At 36.2% G+C, this 23,421-nt stretch overlaps 1 protein-coding gene across 4 annotated transcripts in view; it reads right to left on the bottom strand.

Moving 5' to 3' along the window:
• Positions 1–23,421, bottom strand: part of DMXL1 (Dmx like 1) — a 137,288-nt gene that overhangs the window by 68,957 nt on the left and 44,910 nt on the right. For all 4 annotated transcript variants that reach the window (XM_047858920.1, XM_047858924.1, XM_047858932.1 and 1 more), the window contains exons 10-21: positions 19,346–19,558; positions 17,037–17,290; positions 16,241–16,925; positions 16,029–16,150; positions 12,488–12,577; positions 12,301–12,403; positions 9,304–9,423; positions 8,787–9,008; positions 4,714–6,399; positions 3,095–3,202; positions 1,017–1,186; positions 361–458 (exon numbers count right to left, since the gene is read on the bottom strand). In XM_047858920.1, coding sequence (XP_047714876.1) covers positions 361–458; positions 1,017–1,186; positions 3,095–3,202; positions 4,714–6,399; positions 8,787–9,008; positions 9,304–9,423; positions 12,301–12,403; positions 12,488–12,577; positions 16,029–16,150; positions 16,241–16,925; positions 17,037–17,290; positions 19,346–19,558 — 3,871 coding nt within the window. The remainder of the gene's footprint in view (positions 1–360; positions 459–1,016; positions 1,187–3,094; positions 3,203–4,713; positions 6,400–8,786; positions 9,009–9,303; positions 9,424–12,300; positions 12,404–12,487; positions 12,578–16,028; positions 16,151–16,240; positions 16,926–17,036; positions 17,291–19,345; positions 19,559–23,421) is intronic.

Raw genomic sequence — 23,421 nt, 5'->3', positions numbered from 1 at the left:
AATCTGTAATAGGGCAGAGGGTAGATGTCTGTTCCAGATTCCACCAATTCGTCTTCTTCCCCACTACAGAGACAAGTCTTTGGTTTAGTTCTTTGTTCCAAAGAAGTGCCATGAGAAGTTCTTACAATAAATAAGAAAATGGCTTCCTGGACTGATAAACCTAAAACCTAAAGTGATGTCATCAAGATTTTTCTATTCTGGAAAACACTTGGGCTTCTTTCCTATGAATCTCTCCCTAAACACAAAAATAACTAAGAATGTATATGAATCACAATTAACAAGAACAACAAATCTTGACTTTATTTCATACACTTGTTCCTTACGAAAAGTTTTCCATTTTGAAGCAGTTTTCTTACCTACCTATATAAGCCCCAAATCACAGCTTTCTTTCTCATTGCAAGGTAAAAAATGGCAGCATCTAAAGGATCATTCTTTCTATAAAAGGCTGCTTTAGCTACCTATAATTAGAAAATGTTGGTCAAAATTTCACGGAAATAATTTTTAAACAAACAAAATAACTTCTCTCACATACCACACTGACACACATTATTTCAATGACCAATGAATTAAGAAAATATGTGCATGAATGCATGGATGTTTATGTATACATACGCACACATATACACATATTTTACACTTGAACGCGTGCATTTTTTATAATTTCAAAAGTAATTCAGGGTGGTGGCCTCCAAAGACACAGAGAGGTGGGAACACATGGACGATGCTCTTCAGTACAAGCTCCTCAGTACTATTTTACTTTTCCAAGATGTATATACATCATTTTGTAAAAATCAGACACATACTAAGTAAATGTATCAACTACAATGGAAGAATTAGAATATAAACATTAAAATCCTGTATTAATGAAATATTTTGAAATATCATGGCTATTTCAAGGCATTTTACTGATTCACTTAAAAAATAGAAACAAGAAAGGGAGTAAGGAATGTTCTTTAAAGCAACACCTAAAATACATTAATTACTTCATTTTTCTACCACAATAAAATACAATTTACCTTTTCTATGCACTTGCGTAAGGTGCGGGTGTTCCGGACCCACCACCCCACGCCCATGGCTCTCAGTTCCGACCAGGTGGGATCATCTTTCTGCATGGCCGGCAGCATGCTCAGCAGTTCCTCCTCTGCTACCGAGTGAAAAGCCCAGGCAAAATGACTAGTAGACAGGCCTGAATAAATGTCAAAAAATAATGTTCATGGGAAATATAAACATGTTTATATAATGATGATCAGAAATGCGTGTGCCATATCTGTCATAAGGAAGTCTCAACTCTTTATGGGACTCACAGAAGCACAATTAAGAGTTTAGGAAATAGGTTTTTTCTTTCGTTGTTTCTCCTAACAACTCTATCACTTCACTATTTTCTATAATAAGCACACATTTTCTATGATTAAAACACCTATTTTTAAAAAAAGGTAAGAAAAAATGTTTTATGGAAAATGCTACTTTTCTGATTATTTTTGCTCTCTAGCTATTACCCATGATCTTTCCTTAGAAAATGAGAAACACTTAACGTAGTGTTCTATGATGGAATGACTGTTATTCACAGCTGATTCTCACTTTCCTTTGGTCAATGTTTGTTTTGTGGATTGAATACCATGGAATTAAAACAGCATCAAGTAGATAGGACACCTCCCTGAAAAGAACTTAACAGGGTAGACTCTGGAATCAGATGATACAATAAACCCAGATCCATCCCTAACTATGTAACTGTGGACAAATTACTTCGACTCCTGATTGTTCAACTGCCTCATTTATAAAATGTGAATAATCACAGCACTACCTTATTACATTGTTGTGAGGATTAAAATACCAGAGTTTAAGCATTTAGAATAGAATCTTAAAGCATTTAAAATATCAGAGTTAAGGCATTTAGAATAATAACTATTATTACCCCTTATCACCACATTAGTCAGACACTTTTTTATGTACACAGTATCATTTACATCAGCAATTCTCTTAACCTACTGGCCCCTACATTTGGGGCTTATGGTTCAGCTTCCATTTGGTCTCTTCACAGAGTTCATTTTCTTTGGTATTTCTGGGTGAAGTACATGCTTAATTATAAGATGTGGCTTTGAACATATATGGACTCAAAATTTTAATCTGATAGCAAATGCCAAGGAATCTGAAATGCCCACTATACTTTCTTTCCTTGGAAAGAAATATAGAAATTAAAAAAAAGAAAAACACCTATGCAGTAAATGGACTGCTATTCTGAACTGTTTTTAGATGTCTATTATCTCTCAACTAAGTTCAATAATATTTCACAAATAATTAAACGATTAGACTTAGAATTTTAGTACTTTTCCAAAGCTAAATACAAAATGAAGGGAAGGAGGGAGCAGAAAGACAGAAAGAAAGGAAAAGAGAAAGCAAGAGACAGACAGACAGACATCAATAAGAAGAGGCTAACCTCTGTCCCAATAACACTGTTTAACCCTGTAGCTCCAATAATGCTGGAACCCAGCTGCACCTCTGAACTTCCAGGGCAGTAAGCCAAGAAATACCCTGTTTTAAGTTACCTTAAACTTAAGTCAAATATTTCTGTTAATTTAAGGCCTAAGGTATATGAGAGTATCTGAAAGGTTAATAAACTAACATCTGAAATACACATTAATATTAACAGTAGTTTTGGGGTGAGTGAATTTTCCCTTCCTATGTTCTATACTCTTTACGTAAGACAAGTAAAAACTATTATTTCTGGAACAAAAATGTTACTCAAATTTTGGGTAGAAAACTCAACTTTGATAAATGTTAAATAGAGCAAAGAAAAAAATCTAAACAAGTTGAAGAGAATAAAACAGTATTAATTGGTCTTAAATGTATGACGCATTTGAAAATGTAACACAGATTATCTAACTGCCCAATACCCATTTCTTCATTAAGTCTTTCCATCTACCAAAAAAATTCCAGTATTTTAAGCAAAGAAAATTAAATGGAAATAAATATTTTTACAAGTAAGTTAAGGACACTTAAAATGTGTCAAATTTGTCATTGTCATATCTGGGCAAAATGTTCTCAAGCCTCTCTACTTTTACTCTCTTTCCTTTTAATAGATTACTACCGAAATCACCTTGGTGAAGGAGCTGAGCTCGGTAAGCTGGAAGGGAAGTTGTAAGGAACGTATGAAGTCGAACAGCTAAAAGAAATTTTAACCCACATTCATCGAGAGTTTCTCCACCTATGAACAACAAAAACAATAACAAAGTATTTACTTTTTTGTATTTATAAGAAAACCATTTCATGAGCAAACTCCAAGTAAATGTTAATAATTCTGGCATGTGGCATATGTCACAGCACCAAATACAGGAACAAAACATTCTGAAACCAACAAAAGTTACCGGTCTAATTATTATCTAATATTTCCTTTGTCTACACAAACAAACATCACAGACCAAAGTAGTATAGTTAAATATTTTGAAAAATATTAAAGAGAATGAATTGACTCGGGGTTAGCGATATTTTTCATAACTCAACCTCCTCCCATCTGATCTTGTTTAAATTAAAATGTAACTAAATTTTAAAATAGTTTAACCTTCACTCTGCAATTCCATGTTGATTCAAGCCATAGACCCATCCCAATAATCAACTGCTAACACAGGAAAAAATAGTTACATATTTTCCTTTCAAACACAGTTCAAGGGGTGCATCCTACTGACCTATGCACAAGGCCAGACTTGTTAATTTCGAATCTTACTGAGATCTGATGTGAATTCTACCTTCCAATTTTTTTTTTTTATAACTCAGATTAAGAAGAAAAAATGCTCCCTGGGTGAGGAAAAGACCTAATTTTATTATACTTATTTTTGTTATGCTAAGCAGGAGTATACATTACTGCTAATTTTAAAGAACCTCAATATTTTAAAAACCCATTAACAGGGGCACTGGCTGGCTCACTCGGTTAAGTATCCAATTTATGGGTTTCTGCCCAGGTCAGGATCTCAAGGTCTGTGGGATTGAGCCCTGCATCAGGCTCCACAATGATAGCATGAACATGCCTGGGACTCATTCTCTCTCTCTCTCTTCTCTCTCTGCCCCTCAACCTCTCTACATGCATGCAAACTCTCTTTTAAACTTAAAACAAAAGAAAAAAAAAATTAACAGTGATTACAACAGGAGAAAAAGCAGAAAGCACCTTTTACTTTCAGGTATTTAAAGTGATTATTTATTTATTTATTTATTTATTTATTTATTTTTGAGACAAAGAGAGACAGAGCATGAATGGGGGAGGGGCAGAGAGAGAGGGAGACACAGAATCAGAAGCAGGCTCCAGGCTCCGAGCCATCAGCCCAGAGCCCGACGCGGGGCTTGAACTCACGGACCGTGAGATCGTGACCTGAGCTGAAGTCGGCCACTTAACCGACTGAGCCACCCAGGTGCCCCTAAAGTGATTATTTAATAAGAAGGTTAACTTTTGCCAAACTCAAAAGGATTCAATCGGATCTTTAACATTATTAAGCAGACATCAGGTAAAAATGACTGGCATAGTGACTCTCTGCATACTCTCTCAAAGTACTATGATTTATGGAAAAATAGTATTAAAGTTAAAACTATCATGAAGGTATAGTAATAATGATTTTAAAAACCGTCATGGGCATAATTTTTGTAAAAATTACTTAAGATTATTTTCTGCATAAGTAAGTAGAACGGTGACCAGCTGTTCTGCCACTCCCATACCTAGTTTAGTTTTACCTTGGCTTCTGTCTCTGCTTTCTCCGATATCAGTGCTGGTAGTTGCGATTGTGTCTGCTAAGGCCATCAAAGACATCTGCTCCATCCGGCTGAGTCCTGGTAAACTAGAATGAAGTAAGTGGCCAGAGAGAACCTGAGCATGCTCAGGACCAAAGTAAGTTGGACTGTATTGTGAAAGGTCGATAACCCTGGGCTTTGTGTTTTCTTCATCTGTCTCTATCACGTGATTATCAGTCATTAAAGTTGGAATCTGAAAAAGCTCATCATAACTTTCTTTTGACAACTGGTTTGAGTTGTTTAAAGTACTTTGATTACTAGATTTCTCTAAAGACGCATAACAGCTATCGTCATCTGCTGCAAGTAAGGCATATAAAGGAAGCGGAGGGACAGAATCTATTTCTGTATAATCTGTATTTTCACTTTTGTTGAAAGCCTGGGGATCTCTGGTAGTGCTTCCACTAGCACTGATGGTGAGAGATCTAAGGCGGCGCTCGTGGTTGGATTCGGCTTCATTCAGAGCCACAACCTCTCCAGCAATGCACTTGACAAGGTGCGACAAGATGGCCTTTGCTCTCCGAACTTTGCCAAGGTCCATGAGTTCTAAAAGCTGCAAAGGATGGTACTGAGGTAAAGTTGGGGAAAGAACATGAGCTGCTTCAAAAAGACCTGAATCTTCTGTGTCCACAGAAGGATCAAAGGCAGTTCTCTTTCCACAGATTTTCTGTGCAAGACTGGTCATGGATCGAGTCAGAGTTTTCTTTGGAGGATGCAATCCAGAACTTGATGAGTTACTCTGTTTTATTAAACTTATTATAGATGGAGTGCTCCCATTGTAGGACTCTGTGACAACGGGTTCTTGTTTAGAAGATGGCTGCCACTGGGAATATACATGCATTTCACAGTCCATGCCTACCACCAGGATGCCATCCCGGACCCATGACAAAGAAACAGGAAAAGGCGGAGAGCCTTCTACTGAAGAAACCAAATCCATACTTCTTAATAGCACAAATTTAGAAAGAGGCACAGCTTTAGTGCTTTCCCAGAGAGGAAACGCGAGGCTTTCCTTACCAGCCTGTTCTTGTACCTTGCCAGCCAGGGGTCCATACATAAAAAGTTTTGACCCAATTCCTACAGTGAGGATATGAGAACCATCCTCTCTGGACATCCAATCTAAGTGAACTAAATGCTTTGTGTTGGAAGTGATACTCTCTTTACTGGAGAAATACACCTCTTGCTTATTGTAAGCCACTAAGTTGCTATCAATACTAATGCCAGAATCTAACACTGTATTTAATTCGTCTAAATGAATTGTCTGTTCAAGGACCCAACAGGAACCTCCTGTAGACTCACATTCAAAAATGCTTACATGCATCAAAAAGTCCTGAGAAGACCTACTATTAGATGCAGCCTGCTTATAGGCTACTGCTAACCGATTTGTATGTGCACAGCTAACTTCTACAGGCCTACCAGGGATGGTTATACTACTATTGCTATGAAGTCCATCCTCAATAAGTAACGGCCATTCTTCCCAAATGTATACAAGATCCATTTTTCCATTCTTCAATGTGGCAGATTCTCCATCTGTTACTCTGCATCTCCAGAATCTTACTTTCTCATCCGAGCACGAAGTTGCCAATAAATAAGGAGCACTGCACACAGGATATATGGAAGAAGAACTCAGATGTCCTAAAACAAAAATGATCTATTAACAAAATGTCAAATTGGATAAGTATTTCTGTTTTCATGTACTAAAGGTTTTAGTCTTTGTACAAACTCCTGTTAACAACGTGACGGCCTATACTCAGTTTAAGAGTCAACAAGATCAGTAAAATGCTTTTAAAGATGTCAAAAAGGTATACATAAAGGGCAATATTACCAAAACCGAGAACTGGAAGAGAACTCTGAGGTGGTCTGCTTCAATTCCTACATTTAATAGGTTTTGACCAAATATGTGATGTATCTTACACTAAATCAAACACAAGCTAGAATGACGCAGAGTTAGAAAACCTGAATTCTAATGCTGGTTCTCAAGCCAGTAGTCTCTCTGCTCATTTTATATATTAATATGCATCTCATTTTAAAGATACCAATATAAAAAAATAAATAAAAAAAAGATAAAGATACCAATATATTTTTAAAACTGTGTCAACATTTCCTGGCTCTTTCTCTTTCATCTTTTTCAATACAATTTTGTAAGCAGCCCATGCTTACTGAAGTACTAGGTGAGCCCTCCGTAACTGAGGTCTATGTGACATTACTGATGCTGAGAAGATTCTTAACTGGGACAAAACATTTACCATCCTTAGTGTAATGACACACTTTTAATTTCCTAAACCACTGGCAAACTTCTTTTTCTTCAAGATGGTAGTGACTATTTTAGGTTCCTAGCCACAGGGTCTCAGATGCATCTATTCCACTCTAGGAGTCTAGAGCAAAAGCAGGTATACACAAAAAGTAGACAAATACGAGTGGCTATGTTCAATCAAACTTATTTACAAAACAGGTAGGTAGCCCATAGTTTGCTAACCCATGAACTAATTACAACATAGAAATGCTATATAGGATATCTATCATATTTTAAAAGCATTTCAACATAATTTTAATAAAGTTTTTTTTAAGTCCTCAAGGAGGATAGCAGTGTTGTGAAAGGACACAATTAGCATTGTCCGTTGGTATCTCTGAGCTGAGTAGAGAGTAGCTGACCTTCTTAATAGTCTTGATATTAAAAAAAAAAAAAATTAAGACTAGGAAAAATGCTTTTTCTCTATGCTATTTTTTGCCAAACAAAATGAATTTCTCCTTTTTCGCTAGAACTCCTACTCTTCTGCCAAACTCAACTTGGGCCAAAGTTAAATAAGAGGGCTGTTTTTAGAAATATTTCTCTTAGATTTCCCATATTATTTTAATTGGAGTTCAGTAGTGAAGATCCAACTATTCTGGCTAAGGGAACAGTTCTTAAAATTGTGTCTATACAAACATCATTCTTTTTCAAACTTTTTCTTTGCATTAATGCTTCTTTCAGTAAAATATATGAAGAAACAAAATTAAAAGTTATTAGAACAATGTTAATACCCCAGCTCCTAACTTCACCAATTAGAAAAGTACTTGATAATGACATGGCAAACTGCAAAACATTCCAAGTCATCAGTTCAAAAAATGACAGAGAAGTAGAAAAGACCAAATGCACACTGTGACTATGAAACTCAAAGAAGTGGGTAATAAAAGGTGATTTTGTCTTGGTTTTCCTGATACCCTAGAATCGTGGTTCTTCATCTATTGTATGAATTAGAATCACCTGGGACCCTTGTTGAAACAGCCTGTGAGGTGCACCAGCATTTGTGATTCAGTACACCTGGGAGGGTGTAGACCAAGAATTTTTATTTCTAACAAGTTCCCAGATAATGCTGATGCTGCTGATCTGGAGATCACATTTTGAGAACCACTGCTCTATATTAAAGATGATAAATATTATGAGGAACGACCCATTCAAAATCCCTCAGAGCACACAGCTCCAGGCAGCCATGACCAACATTATCAAAGTTGGCAAATAAGGCACAAACTTGTTACTATCTCTGCCCTGGAAACGCTCAGTTTTTCTTCATAAAGACGTTATGAAAATTTGTTTTGGAAATCACTACTTAATGCTACAACTCGCTGACAAATGTCAGACATCTGAAAACATAATGAGAACGTAAGTTTTCAGTTTAAGGTAAAGAGAGTATTTCCATTTCTGCTTCCATGTGCATTTAAGAACAGGTAGCTATGCCTCTTTATATGTATATATATATATTTTTTCAACGTTTATTTATTTTTGGGACAGAGAGAGACAGAGCATGAACGGGGGAGGGGCAGAGAGAGAGGGAGACACAGAATCGGAAACAGGCTCCAGGCTCTGAGCCATCAGCCCAGAGCCTGACGCGGGGCTCGAACTCACGGACCGCGAGATCGTGACCTGGCTGAAGTCGGACGCTTAACCGACTGCGCCACCCAGGCGCCCCTCTCTTTTTAAATACCTTACTGAATATTCATAGATTCCAAAGTTTGAGTAGTCTCTTTTTACAAACTTTACAAACCTGCTGATGGCTTAACACTTATTATCTCAACTCCTTCTGGCAAATTCAATTCTTGGCTATAAACCATTTCTGAAGACAGAGTTAACTTGCTGGTACTCTGGAGATTTGCTCTGCAAGCCTGATACTTCTGTGAAAAAGGAGACAGGATCTTCTCTGGAGAAGATGAATAATGTTCTTCTGGTTGCCAAACTGCTTCAGTTATTTTTGTATCTACTTTTTCATCTATAAAACATAAGAAAAGAACCAAAAACCAGGGGGAAAGGGGGAATCCCTGTAAGTATTAAAATTACTACATTTTATAATCCAAAAGCCTTATAAAAGATTTTAAAACATACTAATATGATTTTTTACAATAAGAAAATGAGAGAATCAGTTTGCTTTTTAAATTAATTGAATAAACTACAGTTACCTTCACTCAATAAGAATAGCTTTAAAAAATATGCAGTGAACTATCTAACCACATATAATTTGTTAATTTAAGCCTAAAGTTAAAAAAAAAAAAATTAAAAAGACTCACCTAATGAGACAGGAATAGACTTTAAATGTAAATTCCACATGTGTAACAATGATTGGTTGTCTTGGGTGCACTCTATTACAATTAGGTAGAATTTCTCAGAAAATCCATTAGGTGAGCTGCCTGTTGGTATTAATAATTTTCACTATTAACATGAATAAATGAGACAACTTATTAAATACACCAAGTTAAAATAAGTAAATTAAAAAAAAATTAAAACCCTTACCTAAAATTCTACGTAGAAAGTAACATTATAGAGTGCAATCAACTTTTTTACCAAATGAATTTGTATCAACTTGAAATTTTAACAATTATATGTATGCTATGCTTAAATTTCATCTTTGAAATGACAGGCTTATAAAATCACATATCACAGTCATCACTGTCACATCATTCACATAGGTTACACTATAATAAGGAAATTTCTGAACAGAGACGCTGTGACATATACTTTAAATGAATACATCATGGGGTGCCTGGGTGGCTCAGTCAGTTAAGCATCAGACTTCAGCTCAAGTCATGATCTCACAGTTCCTAGGTTTCAGACCTGTACCAGGCTCTGTGCTAACAGCTGGGAGCCTGCAGCCTGCTTCAGATTCTGTGTCTCCCTCTCCTCTGCCCCTCCCCTGCTTGTGCTCTGTCTCGCTCTCTCTCTCATAATCAAATAAACATAAAAATTTTTTTTTTTAATGAGCACTACTACCATGATTAAAATTGTGTTGCCAAACACAATTCAAAGTAAGTAACTTCCAAAATGGAATGATCTATTAATGATGTTTATCTAAGAACCAAACCAAAAAAAAAGTATTTATTTAATTATTCATCATATTATTTAAGAACATTTTTCTTGGTCAAAACTCCATGATTTAAGCAGCGCATAAGCTGCTCAAAATAAACCAAAAAACTGCAACTAAAATATAAAATCAGTGACTCATTATTAACTGAAATAAAATGGACCTGGTTTAAATTTTATCCAAGTCTTCTTGGTTACAAGCTAATCTTATGTACAAAATCATGTAAAGAAAAATTATAGAAACTATATAAACCATACAGCATATAAAAATCAGGAAAAAAACCACACACAAATCATATTGTGTTACAAGACTAAATGAAAAGGTAGCTTTGGTAACGTGTTCCAGGTGAGTTAGGCATTTAAAGCACAAGAATTTAGGGGAGGGAAAGGATAAGGGATAATAACTAAAGACGAAAGATCAGAGATCAATCTATTTCTGATAATTTTACTAACAAGAAAGAATGTCCTATTAATGAAGGTATCTGTGAAATATTTCTTCTCTTCTTAACATTACAGCAAAATAAGATGAACATTTTGGGTGTTTTCTAGAAAACTACAATAATGAAGATAATAGCTTTTGAGTAAAAGTGGAATTCCCTGAATATTTTAAGAAAAACTAGAAAAAAGACTTAAAGAGAAAACAAAAGTTAAAAATTAAAGACTCACAGAAAAGAAAATGCTGGAATAGATTAAGATCACAACAAACTCAACCTTAAGCATAAGAGAGTAATTTCTTTTAAAAACCTTAGAGAGATTTGGATCGTTACAATATTAATGTTATTAATATTTTAAGATATGAAAGGAATCAAAAAGAACATTTTGTTGATATAAATAACCCTTTATCTTGTACCTGACATCTTTATTTACCAATTTTAGTATCTTTCTATCCTTATATTCAGAACTTACCAAAGCACTGTGTTGTTGCACAGTTCATGAATTCTCAGAGAAAATGACAGACTAAGTGAAAACAGTGGTAAGAAACTAGATATTCGACATAACAGTGCAAAACTCAAAAGAAAAGGAAAATGGAAAAAGGTAGAATTAAGAAATAATGCACAAGAGGAATAAGACAAATAATCAGGAACAAATATAAAATGAAAATAATATTACTTGAGGCTTAATAATGGACTTTAAAAAGCAACAGGCACAAAAAACCAAAACCAACAAACAAAAAACCCGGAAAACAAAAGCAGCAGGCACAAGCTGTATGTATGGTTCATGTGCAAGGAAAGTCATTTCTTAGTTTGGTTTGGCTCCGTACGTGAAACTGATGACCAAGAGATTTTATTTAGTTTCATTTTGTTCTATTTTCCTTTACGCAAAGTAACAGTTAATTCTGAGTGCAGGAGTTTAATATAATTTTTTTAAATGTTTAACTTGAAAGTATTAAGGCAGTCTTTATAATTTGAAGTTTTAAGCTACTGCTTTAAAATTTTTTGTTTTAATGTTTATTTTTGAGGGAAAGGGGCAGAGAGAGAGGGAGACAGGGAATCCAAAGCAGGCTCTGTGCTTTTTTAATGCAAAGTCCAATGTGGAGCTTGAACTCACCACCATGAGATCATGACCCGAGCCAAAGGACGATCAACCAACTGAGCCACCCAGGCGTCCCTACGCTACTGCTTTAAACTGTAGGTTTCTAAAAGGTCAGGTGTCCCTATTACCCAAATTGCTGGTGGAGGACCCTGTCCATGCAAAGAGTACTCATACATTTATCATAAAAAACATTTCTATTATGCTTTTTAAAAAATGTAATTGACAAACCCCTTTAATGTTTTCATGTTTATATCCAGGTTTAAGAATTTAAAAATACTGGTATTTTTTTTTATTTAAAGAAAAAAATTTTTTAATGTTTATTTATTTTTGAGACAGAGAGAGACAGAGCATGAACAGGGGAGGGGCAGAGAGAGAAGGAGACACAGAATCCGAAACGGGCTCCAGGCTCTGAGCTGTCAGCACAGAGCCCGACGCGGGGCTTGAACTCACGACCCGTGAGATCATGACCTGAGCCGAAGTCAGACGCTCAACCAACTGAGCCACCCAGGCGCCCCAAAAATACTGGTATTTATATGCTAAATAATATCAGAAACCTACATAGGAAAATTTTAAGTTCACATAGATGGTATGAAATACTATATCAACTTATCTTCATTAACTGCTTAATATACTCTACATAATATTTCTCACTACATAAAAAAATTATTCTTTACCTGCATCAGACAATATTCTGTCTTTTCCCAGACTTTTCTTCTCGAGGTTATTCAAAATGAAATCTTCTTGAAAAACATGAAGCAGCTGGGTTTTTCTGCCTTGCTGAATGTAAATAAATACCAACATATATAAGTTGACATATGTGTTATTTACCTAATGCTAAGTGGCCAGAAGAATAATACTTACAAGTTTGGTAATGGGATCTAATGCGATAATGCATCCTGGCCTGGCAGTTGACTGCTGACTTACTATGTTAAACACTTCACCAACATATTTCTGTTTAAAAAAAAAAAAAAAAAAGGATATCTCCTTTATTAAACAATTAAATTAAAAAATAATTAATAATTAACATGAAATTTCAGGCATAGTAGAGAAATAAGTTCAAGTGGGGCTAAATAAGTCCCTAAGTTGCTCTCATCATAAACATTCTGGGACTTTACCTTACCTAATTATGTTGGAATGAATAAGAATTATGGCTCAGTTGGTACAGAGAAAAACAAAAGCAGTGTGCGGTGACTGCTAGGGGAAAGAATATTTCACATCTATAAATACGAAGGACTGACTTCAATCTCATGGAAATATTCTAAGAATCAATGCTTTTTGGGCATTAATTAAAAAAAAAATTTTTTTTTAACGTTTATATATTACTGAGAGACCAAAAGAGACAGAGCCTGAGCATGGGAGGGGCAAAGAGAGAGGGAGACACAGAATCCGAAGCAGGCTCCAGGCCAATGAGCTGTCAGAACAGAGCCCAACGCGGGGTTCGAACTCACAAACCGCGAGATCATGACCTGAGCTGAAGTCGGACGCTTAACCAACTGAGCCACCCAGGTGTCCCTTCGGGGATTAATTTTGAGGTAAGAAAGATGGAGCTAAAGAAACAAGCTGATATATTATGTCTATATGCTGATTTCTCAAGCTACTTATGTCCTGACTACTCTAGTCAAGGTCACATTGTTAAATTTGATCTTCAACACACTTAATCTATGAGCAGCATTTGATTCTGGTGATCACTCCCTTCTTGAACTGTCTTCACTCGGCTTCCACTATACACCACATTTACCCTACTTTCAACAATGGCATGCTCCAGGGTTCAATCCTATCACTTCTCCTTTTCTTCAGGGATCTCATTCAGCTCCATGCTTTTAAGTTTATATTCTGACAACTACTCATTTTATATCTTCAGACTGGGCTTCCCTCTAAACTATAGACTAGCTTACTAGGTCTCCTAGGTGTCAAACAGTCATCTCAACATTAACATGTCCAACACCAGGCTCTCAAAAATTCATGCTCTTCAAAATCTGCTACTTATACATTCTTCTCAACTCAAGGTCATTCTATTCTTCCTTGTGCTCACACACAAATGTGGGGCATCATCCTCTTTTGCTCATACAAGCCCCAATCCAGTTCCATCTTGCCTATTTGATGTTCAAACCACATCCAGATTTGTCCAATTCTTTTTTTTTTAAATATAATTTCTTGTCAAATTGGTTTCCATACAACACCCAGTGCTCATCCCAACAACTGCCCTCTTCCCTGCCTATCACCCACTTTCACCTCCCCTGTACCCCCCAACAACCCTCAGTTTGTTCTCAGAATTTAAGAGTCTCTTACGGTTTGCCTCCCTCCCTCTCTGTAACTTTATTTTTCCCCTTCCCCTCCCCTGTGGTCTTCTGTTGAGTTTCTCAGGATCCACATATGAGTGACAACATATGGTATCTGTCTTTCTTTGCCTGGCTTATTTCACTTAGCATAATACCCTCCAGTTGTTGCAAATGGCCAGATTTCATTCCTTCTCATTGCCAAGTAGTATTCCTTTGTATACATAAACCACATCTTCTTTATCCATTTGTCAGTTGATGGACATTTAGGCTTTTTCCATGATTTGGTTATTGTTGAAAGTGCTGTTATAAACATTGAGGTACATGTACCCCTATGCATCAGCACTTCTGTATCTTTGGGTAGATTCCTAGCAGTGCTATTGCTGGGTCATAGGGTATTTCTACTTTTAATTTTTTGAGGAACCTCCACACTGTTAAGATTTGTCCAAATCTTACCATCTTTATCACTACCATTTGCTACCATTACAAGCCGCTTTGAGACTGTCTCTTGGACTACTATAAGGATTCTTGGATTGGCCTTTCTGATTCCACTTCTGCCTCCATGTCTAATGTGTACAACAGCAAGAGAAATCCTTTCAAAACCTAAGTGAGAGCATATCAATCTGTCAATGGTTTCCATGTTCTTCAGATTAAAAGCCAAAGTTACCAAAATGGGCCATACAGCCCATTGTATGATCTGGCCAGGCTGATTTTCCAACTTTATCCCTGACTACGTTCCACATCACTTACTCCGCTCCAGTCACAATATCCTCCTTGCTGCTCCTGTACACACCAAACATGCTCTGACCTCAGCATCTTTGCACTAGCTGTTCCTCTTCCTAACATACTCTTTCTCTAAATATTCACATAGCTAGCTCCTTCATCTCCATTAGATCCTTTCTCAAACGGTACCTTCTCTGTGAGGCTTATCCTGACCGGCCCCTTATTTGGCATTCTCCACTACTTCTGCAACACGGTTTCTCTCCACAGTATTTATTAATATCTTTTTACGTTTTTTCCTATAGCCCTTCACTAGAATGTAAGCTCAGATTTTTGTCTGCTCTCTTCACATCTAAATTCCCAGCATTTAAATAATACCTGAAAAATAGAAGGCCCTCAATAAATATGCGTGTTTCTCCTATAACACTCTTGTATGTGTTTTGAAAAACCCTGCATTCTGAAAAACCACACATTAAAAATAGGAAAAAAACAGGATTGGAGCAGACCAGTGACACTATGCAATTATATAACTAAAACATTAACAAAAACGTTAACTGGTAGCTGAGGAGATGGCTTGAATTCCCTGAACAATAAGCTCAGTGAGGTTGAAGGTTACCTCAGGGTTCATTTAAAGACACCAAAGCCAAGAGTGGAAATGCTGGCTTGCTGGTGGGTTGCTATTAGCTGTGTAGAGGAAGAAGCACCGCCTATCATAAGACAAAGGCTTTGTGAGGAGTTGAAAGGACAATAACTGAACTGCAACGAAGTTGAGAGCTTTTTTCTTTCATGGTTTAAGACTAAAATTCTACTGCTGCTACTCCAGCTCCCAGTGTCTTGAAAACACTACAGGTGAATCAACAGAACTTCCACATTTATCCTGCCAGTCATCCTCATTCATTTCTGAGCAAAGAAGTATTAGAGAAACACATATTGTAGGAAACCAGACTTTACTTTTGGAATGAATAAAAGAAATGGTTTCTTTTTTTTTTTTTTAATTTTTTTTTTCAACGTTTATTTATTTTTGGGACAGAGAGAGACAGAGCATGAACAGGGGAGGGGCAGAGAGAGAGGGAGACACAGAATCGGAAACAGGCTCCAGGCTCTGAACCATCAGCCCAGAGCCCGACGCGGGGCTCGAACTCACGGACCGCGAGATCGTGACCTGGCTGAAGTCGGACGCTTAACCGACTGCGCCACCCAGGCGCCCCAAGAAATGGTTTCTTTTTAAAGAAGCTAAGAATCACTATAATGGTACCTTACAAATGTGAAAAAAATGAAATAACTAGAAAATATACATCTATTTACTACAAATTATAGGTCACAATTCTAGAACATGCCCAATAAATATAAATTACTTATCTAAAAACATCATACTATACACTTAATTTTAAAAGCCATTTACTTACAGAAATTTCAGGATTGGAAAGCTCATATAGAAGTTTCTTGGCATCAATAACAGCTTCATATAATCTCAGATACTGCCCATCACTTGCTACAAAGCATGCACTAGGAGAGTTGCAGTATGCACCTAGAAAGTATTTACGGACACTTACAATTTAACCCTTAAATAATAATGTCAGAAAATCTAAATCTCTTAAATAAGAATTAGAAAGCTCACCTAGACAGTAGCTGGGTATAAGAGTGGGCAGCCACGCCACATTGGAAAATGCAGAAACATGTAGAGAATTAATCCGGGCCAGTTCAGAAACACCTCCAGAAAAAGACAATGGCCCAACGGGATCAACCCTCCAAAGAATAAGCTCACTATAAACTGCATTGGGATCCTGAAATGTCACATCAACGCTGCTTTTATTCTGTTGTGCCAAAGAACATTCTTCAATATTTATGGGATCATGAGGTTGCTTTTGGTTATCGACATCCGGTGTCCTTAGTGCATTATGGTGTGATGTCGTCAGCAGTAATGGTAATACTGAATGGCAAGCTAAATCGTTAAGATGAAACCGATGACCACAATATCTGGATTTATGAGAAATACTGAGAACTGTAGAAAAAGCAGATTCTTCAGCAAAACTGACCAGCCACTGATTCAGAGAGCCATCAGCATGCTTTGAAATCATCATAACATTAGGGGTAAAAATACTTAATTTTAAACTACTAGTTGATTTACTGTGACCAGAGGAGATTAGCATTGATGTGGACGGTGTGAGACTAGAAGGTTTTTGTTTTCCTTGCTGAATAGCCAAGTCAACATTCTTGGTGCAGGCATACATCACTATGCTTTTACAGAGAGAGTTTGCATCACCTGTGGGGAAAGCTACAGGAATTCTGGAAACAAAGGACACCTAGAATTAAGAAAGCAAGCATTAGAACATATGAAATAATAAAAAGAGGTATTACAAAACAGTACCCACATTTAACAAGAAGTAGCTCTCCAGAGATCGTAATAATAGTACCTGGACTTGACGAAACATGCCAGGCTGGTATTCGTCCAGCCAATCCACATGCCAAACCAGCAAAGAACCATCCATGGGATGAATACTGAATAGCATGTCTGCATTTTTACTCCATTCAGACAGAAGTACTTCAATCTGATGATCAATGGCAGCGGAGGGTAATGGTACAAAACTTGAATTTGGTACCATCTTATCACTGCCCAATTCCTTTTTTTCATGATTTGTTTTCAGATCATCAACACCATCATCCATTTCTATGAGCAAAAGAATTCATGACCCAGTAAGTACAATTAAGCTATTACTATAAATTAAGAAACACCCTTGTAAATACATTCAAGATTAAAACATAACGGCTTTCCTATAAACAAGAAAGTGGCTCCTTTTTAAAAATAACTTTGCTCCAGGAATATAAGACATTAGAGTTAATTCTAGAGGGCCTATAGGACTGACTCAGTGGATTAATGGTAGGGTACTAATACTGGACTAGAAAATAGCGAAACTGGTTGTACCACAATTTACTCAGAAGTAAAACATACTACTTGTCTGGACCTTAGTTTTTCTCACAGTAAAATCACGGAGTTAGAACTGGGGATATAATTCTGGGCTGAAATATATTATTGGAATGCAATTTGTATTTTCTTCATAATATTAGATTTTTAAAAACATGAGTCCACTGTACTAGTGATGCTCTAGGTGTATACACTCATAACTGATAGGACACCTTAAAGAAACTATTTTAAAGGAATACACTTAAAGTGCAATTTCCAGATCTCCTTCAATAACACAGGTAACTAAAACTGCTATACTGAACTATTAAAACAGGTACATATGCATATTGTGACCTCTATTTCAAAAATCCTGGCCTCTACTCTTAGTTAGGAAAATAGAGACGTTCTTAAGAGAGACTCAAAAAATGGTAAGACTGTTTATCAGATTTAAAAAATTTGTTAAGACATACAAATTATTAAGAAAAATAATTTAACAGAAAAATAGGCAAAGAGCAGGAAGAGGCATACCACAGAAAAGCTAAAATAATTCTATTCAATTTGCCTCAAGAAAATGACATGTAAAACAAGATGCCATTTTCCCCATATCAAGTGGCAAAAATATTATGAAATATAATGAAAAGCTCCAGTGTTGGCAAGGATGTGAAAAAAGGTTATGTGGATCCATTAGAAAAGGGTATTATAAACACTTCTGGAGGGTAATTTGGCAAAAGTTATTGAAATCTAAAATGTCCACACTCTCTGGCAATTCTGTATCTGGAAATCCTCTTATGTAAAAATTCACAGGAAGATTAAAAGATGTGTCATTGTACCATGATCAGTATGGTGAAAAATAATTTAAATCAATTTAAATGTCAATCAAAGAGAAAATACTCAAATTTTCTCTTGATATGGAATAATCAAGAGCTGGTAAAAATCATGAGATGGAAAAGGGCCCATCAGTGAATTTAAAAAGCAAGCTGCAGGCAGATCAGTGTTTTTGTTTAAAAAATGAATACCTACAGCACAACTTAAAAAAACAACCATATGTATGTTTGTATGAGCACAGAAAAGAACAGATCTTGGAAGTACACTCATACAATATCCAATTATTTTCCTAACTGTACTGTTTGATTTCTTTTTTTTAATGAGCCCATACAACCTTATAATCAAAACAAAACTTTTTAAAAACAGAAATATTTATGAACTACAAACTGTAGCAGAGATGGCTAGCTACCCACCACAAACTCATGCTTCCTAGTCCTCAGTATAGAATGACCACCCAGTCAGAGACTGCATGGGCCTTATGACTAGTCTTTGCCAGTTAAATTAGAATATAAATGGTTTGTGGTATGTGCCAATTCTGAGTTAAAGATGTTGAGGAACAGCTAAACCTTGTCCCCCTCCGAAGACTCTTCCAGCTCCCAACCTACCTGAGGCTGAATGCAGACTTTAAGACCCTAGTACAATCACCTGAGGATTTCATTAAATTGCAGATTCTTAACGATCGTGCATTTCTAACAAGCCTCAGGTAATGTCAATGCTACTAGGCCACAGGTAGTCCTTTAAGTAACAAGGTCCTAGGGGCTGACAAGAGCATAAGTATGGAGAATCCTGAGCCTCTATCATCCCATAAAAGAAAGCCACTTGCAACAGGAATGTTAAATGAGCTGGATTATTAAATGAGCTACTCCAAATCTGTATTACACCACTGAAATTCTGAGTTTCTGACAGGAGCTAGTTTTAGCCAAATATAGACAACTTAGCTATTCTCAACAAAACTTGACATTTTTTTTTTTTTTTTAATCCTTGTTAAAGCTTTACCTTCATCAGATTTTACATCTGCCTGATTAGAGTCTTCTACACTGGGCTCAGAAGATGGCTGTTCAAAACTTTTTCTAAGTTGCTGTAAAAATACTTCCATGGACAAAGTAAAATGCAACTCTTTGTTGTTCAGCCAGTGTACCACAAAAGGCCCACTCTTCTCATTATTGTCACTCAGACTTAGAGATGTGATAGAAGGAAGAAGTGGAATGTCTATAAAGAACAACAAAACACACACAATATTTCTATCATACACAATATTCAGGTCTCATGTTTTTACTATTAACTATTACATTTATCTTTACACTTCTGTAACATTTTAAATAAGATTCCCAATATAATGTTTGCCACGATTATTAGTAACAACAGCTTTAAATGATAAATTTAACATGCCTATTATAAAGGAAAACAATTATGTATTCTAGGTCCTATAGCATAATTTATATACACATACAGATATTTTCTTTATTATCTTTTTTAATATGAAATTTATTGTCAAATTGGTTTCCATACAACACCCAGTGCTCATCCCAACAGGTGCCCTCCTCAATGCCCATCACCCACTTTCCCTTCCCTCCCACCCCCCATCAACCCTCAGTTTATTCTCAGTTTTTAAGAGTCTCCTATGGTTTGGTTCCCTCCCTCTCTAACTTTTTTTTTTTCCTTCCCCTCCTCCATGGTCTTCTGTTAAGTTTCTCAGGATCCACATTAAGAGCGAAAACACATGGTATCTGTCTTTCTCTGTATGACTTATTTTACTTAGCATTAACACTCTCCAGTTCCATCCACGTTGCTACAAAAGGCCATATTTCATTCTTTCTCATTGCCACGTAGTATTCCATTGTGTATATAAACCACAATTTCTTTATCTATTCATCAGTTGATGGACATTTAGGCTCTTTCCATAATTTGGCTATTGTTGAAAGTGCTGCTATAAACATTGGGCTACAAGTGCCCCTATGAATCAGCACTCCAGTATCCCTTGGGTAAATTCCTAGCAGTGCTATTGCTGGGTTGTAGGGTAGCTTTATTTTCAATTTTTTGAGGGACCTCCACACCGTTTTCCAGAGCGGCTGCACCAGTTTACATTCCCACCAACAATGTAAGAGGGTTCCCGTTTCTCCACATCCTCTCCAGCATCTATAGTCTCCTGATTTGTTCATTTGAGCCACTCTGACTGGCGTGAGGTGATATCTCAGTGTGGTTTTGATTTGTATTTCCCTAACAAGGAGCGACGTTGAGCATCTTTTCATGTGCCTGCTGGCCATCTGAATGTCTTCTTTAGAGAAGTGTCTATTCATGTTTTCTGCCCATTTCTTCACTGGATTATTTGTTTTTCAGATATTTTAATTCAAAAAATATTTTCATTAAGAAATAAATCTGTGGTTTGTGGATAGTTAATAGGAAAGTATCCTTAATTTACATACAAACTGGTAAGAAATCTCTTTTAACCTAATCTACCAAAAAAAATTCCATCAATATGATGTCAGAGGAACAAGTGATATATTTATCTTGATTTTAACCACTTTTTAATTTAGAGACTGACAGTAACTTTTTAAATGATGTATCTAACTCTAAGTGAGATAATTCTGATTTATTAGCATCAAGATTCAAGTTGTAAAGGAGAAACTGAGATCCCTATCTTGTACTCAAGGAAGGCATTTAAGACAAACGAACTCAGCTAAAAAAAATTCTTTCTTGGTAGTACTTTTCATCTAATTGCTAAATTAAGTATACTGATGTACAAATTCAGAGTAGAATGTGACAAATGATAGTCCCTAATTAACATAAAGGTGAAGAAAAATTTGCCTATCATATTAAATCAAACCTAAATCTAGATCATGCAGATATCTGCTAAACAGTAAAGGCTACATTGGATTCACAAAAGGTTAACAATTTTCCACAGAACAAATTTATTGATTTTTTTAAGGGAGAGATAAATAATTTGAATTAATGACCTGTGTCAGACACCAATGAAAACAGTATTACAGAGGATGAATGATAAAATAAAGAATAAAAAAAACCTTTCTCCTATCCCTTCTGCTGGAGGCAAATTCTACGAGTTGACAGATATATCCAATCCAAGAACTCTGTTTATAACTGTACATTCATTACTGTAATTATCTGATTAGCATCTATTTCTTCTCTCCTGATTATATGCTTCATGAAAGCAAGGATCACATCTGTTTCCATTACCACTGTACCTCCAGCTCCTACCATATCTCTGGTTGCTATAATGGCACAGACCAAACACTCAATAAAAGTCTTGAGGTACTATATTGCCAGTCCTACTACCCCTAGGTGCATATATATTAGTGTCAGGGAATGCGAGAGTGCCCTAAGAATCCTAATGAGTATGATTTTCTGATTTTCAAGCAACAATCAACACAAGAGAGATCAGCAATGCCTCTAGGAGATCACAGACCTAGCTGTTAAACACACAAGAAGGAGAGGCTAATGGAGGCTTTTAACAGAAGCATTGTGGGTTAAGACAAAACTTACATTTCTTCTGTATCCTGACCTCAAAGAATTTCACTAAAGCCATTTTTTTTATGAGAGATCTTCAGGGAATGGGTATTAAGAGAACATTCTCTATGAGCTCCTTTCCTTTATCTATGGATGGGCAAATAAGGGAAGCTCTAAGAGTTTCGCCTTGAAAAACAAACACAACATTCAGAAAGATCATTCCAAAAGATCTAATGTGGGAAAAGAAGAACTCCATGGTGTCTAATCTAGCTGCTAATAATATTATTTTGCTTTGATTTGTTATATACATATGGCTTTTCATTAAGGACCTACACTCTAAAAGAAAGGTTTTAGAGTTTTTCTTATTGGAAGGTCATCAAGGAGATGCTACATTGAAACTTAGTGTTTATTTTTCTGTAACAACTCAGACTTTTCCATTAAAGCAAGAATCCAAGCTTTCTTTATTCTCAACATGTTGTCCTTCATTCAGAAGAGACTTTCAAAACTATTCCAGTGATCTCAGAGTTGCCTGTGAGTATTACAAGCACTGTCAGTACACGTTTTTTGATAAAGGTAATGGTATTTCCCAAGCCTAGGTAATGTTTTCATAAAACTAGTTCAGTTTCAGGGCCCCTGGGTGACTCGGTCAGTTAAACATCTGACTCTTGATTTTACCTCAGGTCATGATCTCATGGTTTATGAGACTGAACCCCACGTGGGGCTCTGGGTTGGGAGCTCAGAACCTGCTTGGGATTTTCTCCCCCTCTCTCTACTGCTCCTGGGCTTGCACGTTCTCTCTCTCAAAATGAATCAACATTAAAAAAAAAAATAGTTCGATATTGTCCCCTTTCATTTTCTTGGCTCATGAATTATTTTAGAGCTGGGACTGTTGTTAACCAAATTTGTCAGCAAATACTCTTTACTCCTTCTGTAAATATCCCTATATTTAACTTACCAGAGCACTTCTCACTTTGATTCAGGTAACTAATGAACCATATTTATTGTTATTTTTCCTTGAAGAATGCAATAGTACAGCAACAACCCAGTATACTATATGAAAATAGGTTTACTCTATGCATAAGGGTATCTGCAAATATACAAAAACTCAATAGGGTTTATCTATGGCGGAGAAGGACTAAGGTACAGCACAGGTGAAAGGAGGCTTTCACTTTTCACTTTCTGTACAGATGGTATTTACCATGCGCAAATACGGTTTTTAATCTTTTTCTCAGTAATATTCTAGTTCTGCTTTAAATGTCCCAACTGTGACCACTTGTTTTTTAAACTCACAGAAAATATTTACTGAAATGATGAGCACTTTAATTTTAAAATTCAAAGATCCAGATATCCTAGATCTTTTAATCTAACAGTGCATTATCTCACTAGTAAGATAAATTTAATTCCCATTTACAACTTCTATATATTTATGCCCTATTTCTGGAATGTCTCCTAAAATCAAGCATTAGACACAAGGGTTTTATTTTAACAACCATACAATAGTTACAAAATACTACTTTGTGGTGTTAACCTGTTAAGTTTTAGCTCAAATCTCAACTTTTTTTTTTAAGCTTTATTTTTGAGAGAGAGAGAGAGACAGAGTGTGAGTGGGG

This window comes from Prionailurus viverrinus, chromosome A1, assembly GCF_022837055.1.
Source record: "Prionailurus viverrinus isolate Anna chromosome A1, UM_Priviv_1.0, whole genome shotgun sequence".
NCBI lineage: Eukaryota > Metazoa > Chordata > Mammalia > Carnivora > Felidae > Prionailurus > Prionailurus viverrinus.
This window is presented reverse-complemented; position numbering and strand designations above follow the sequence as displayed.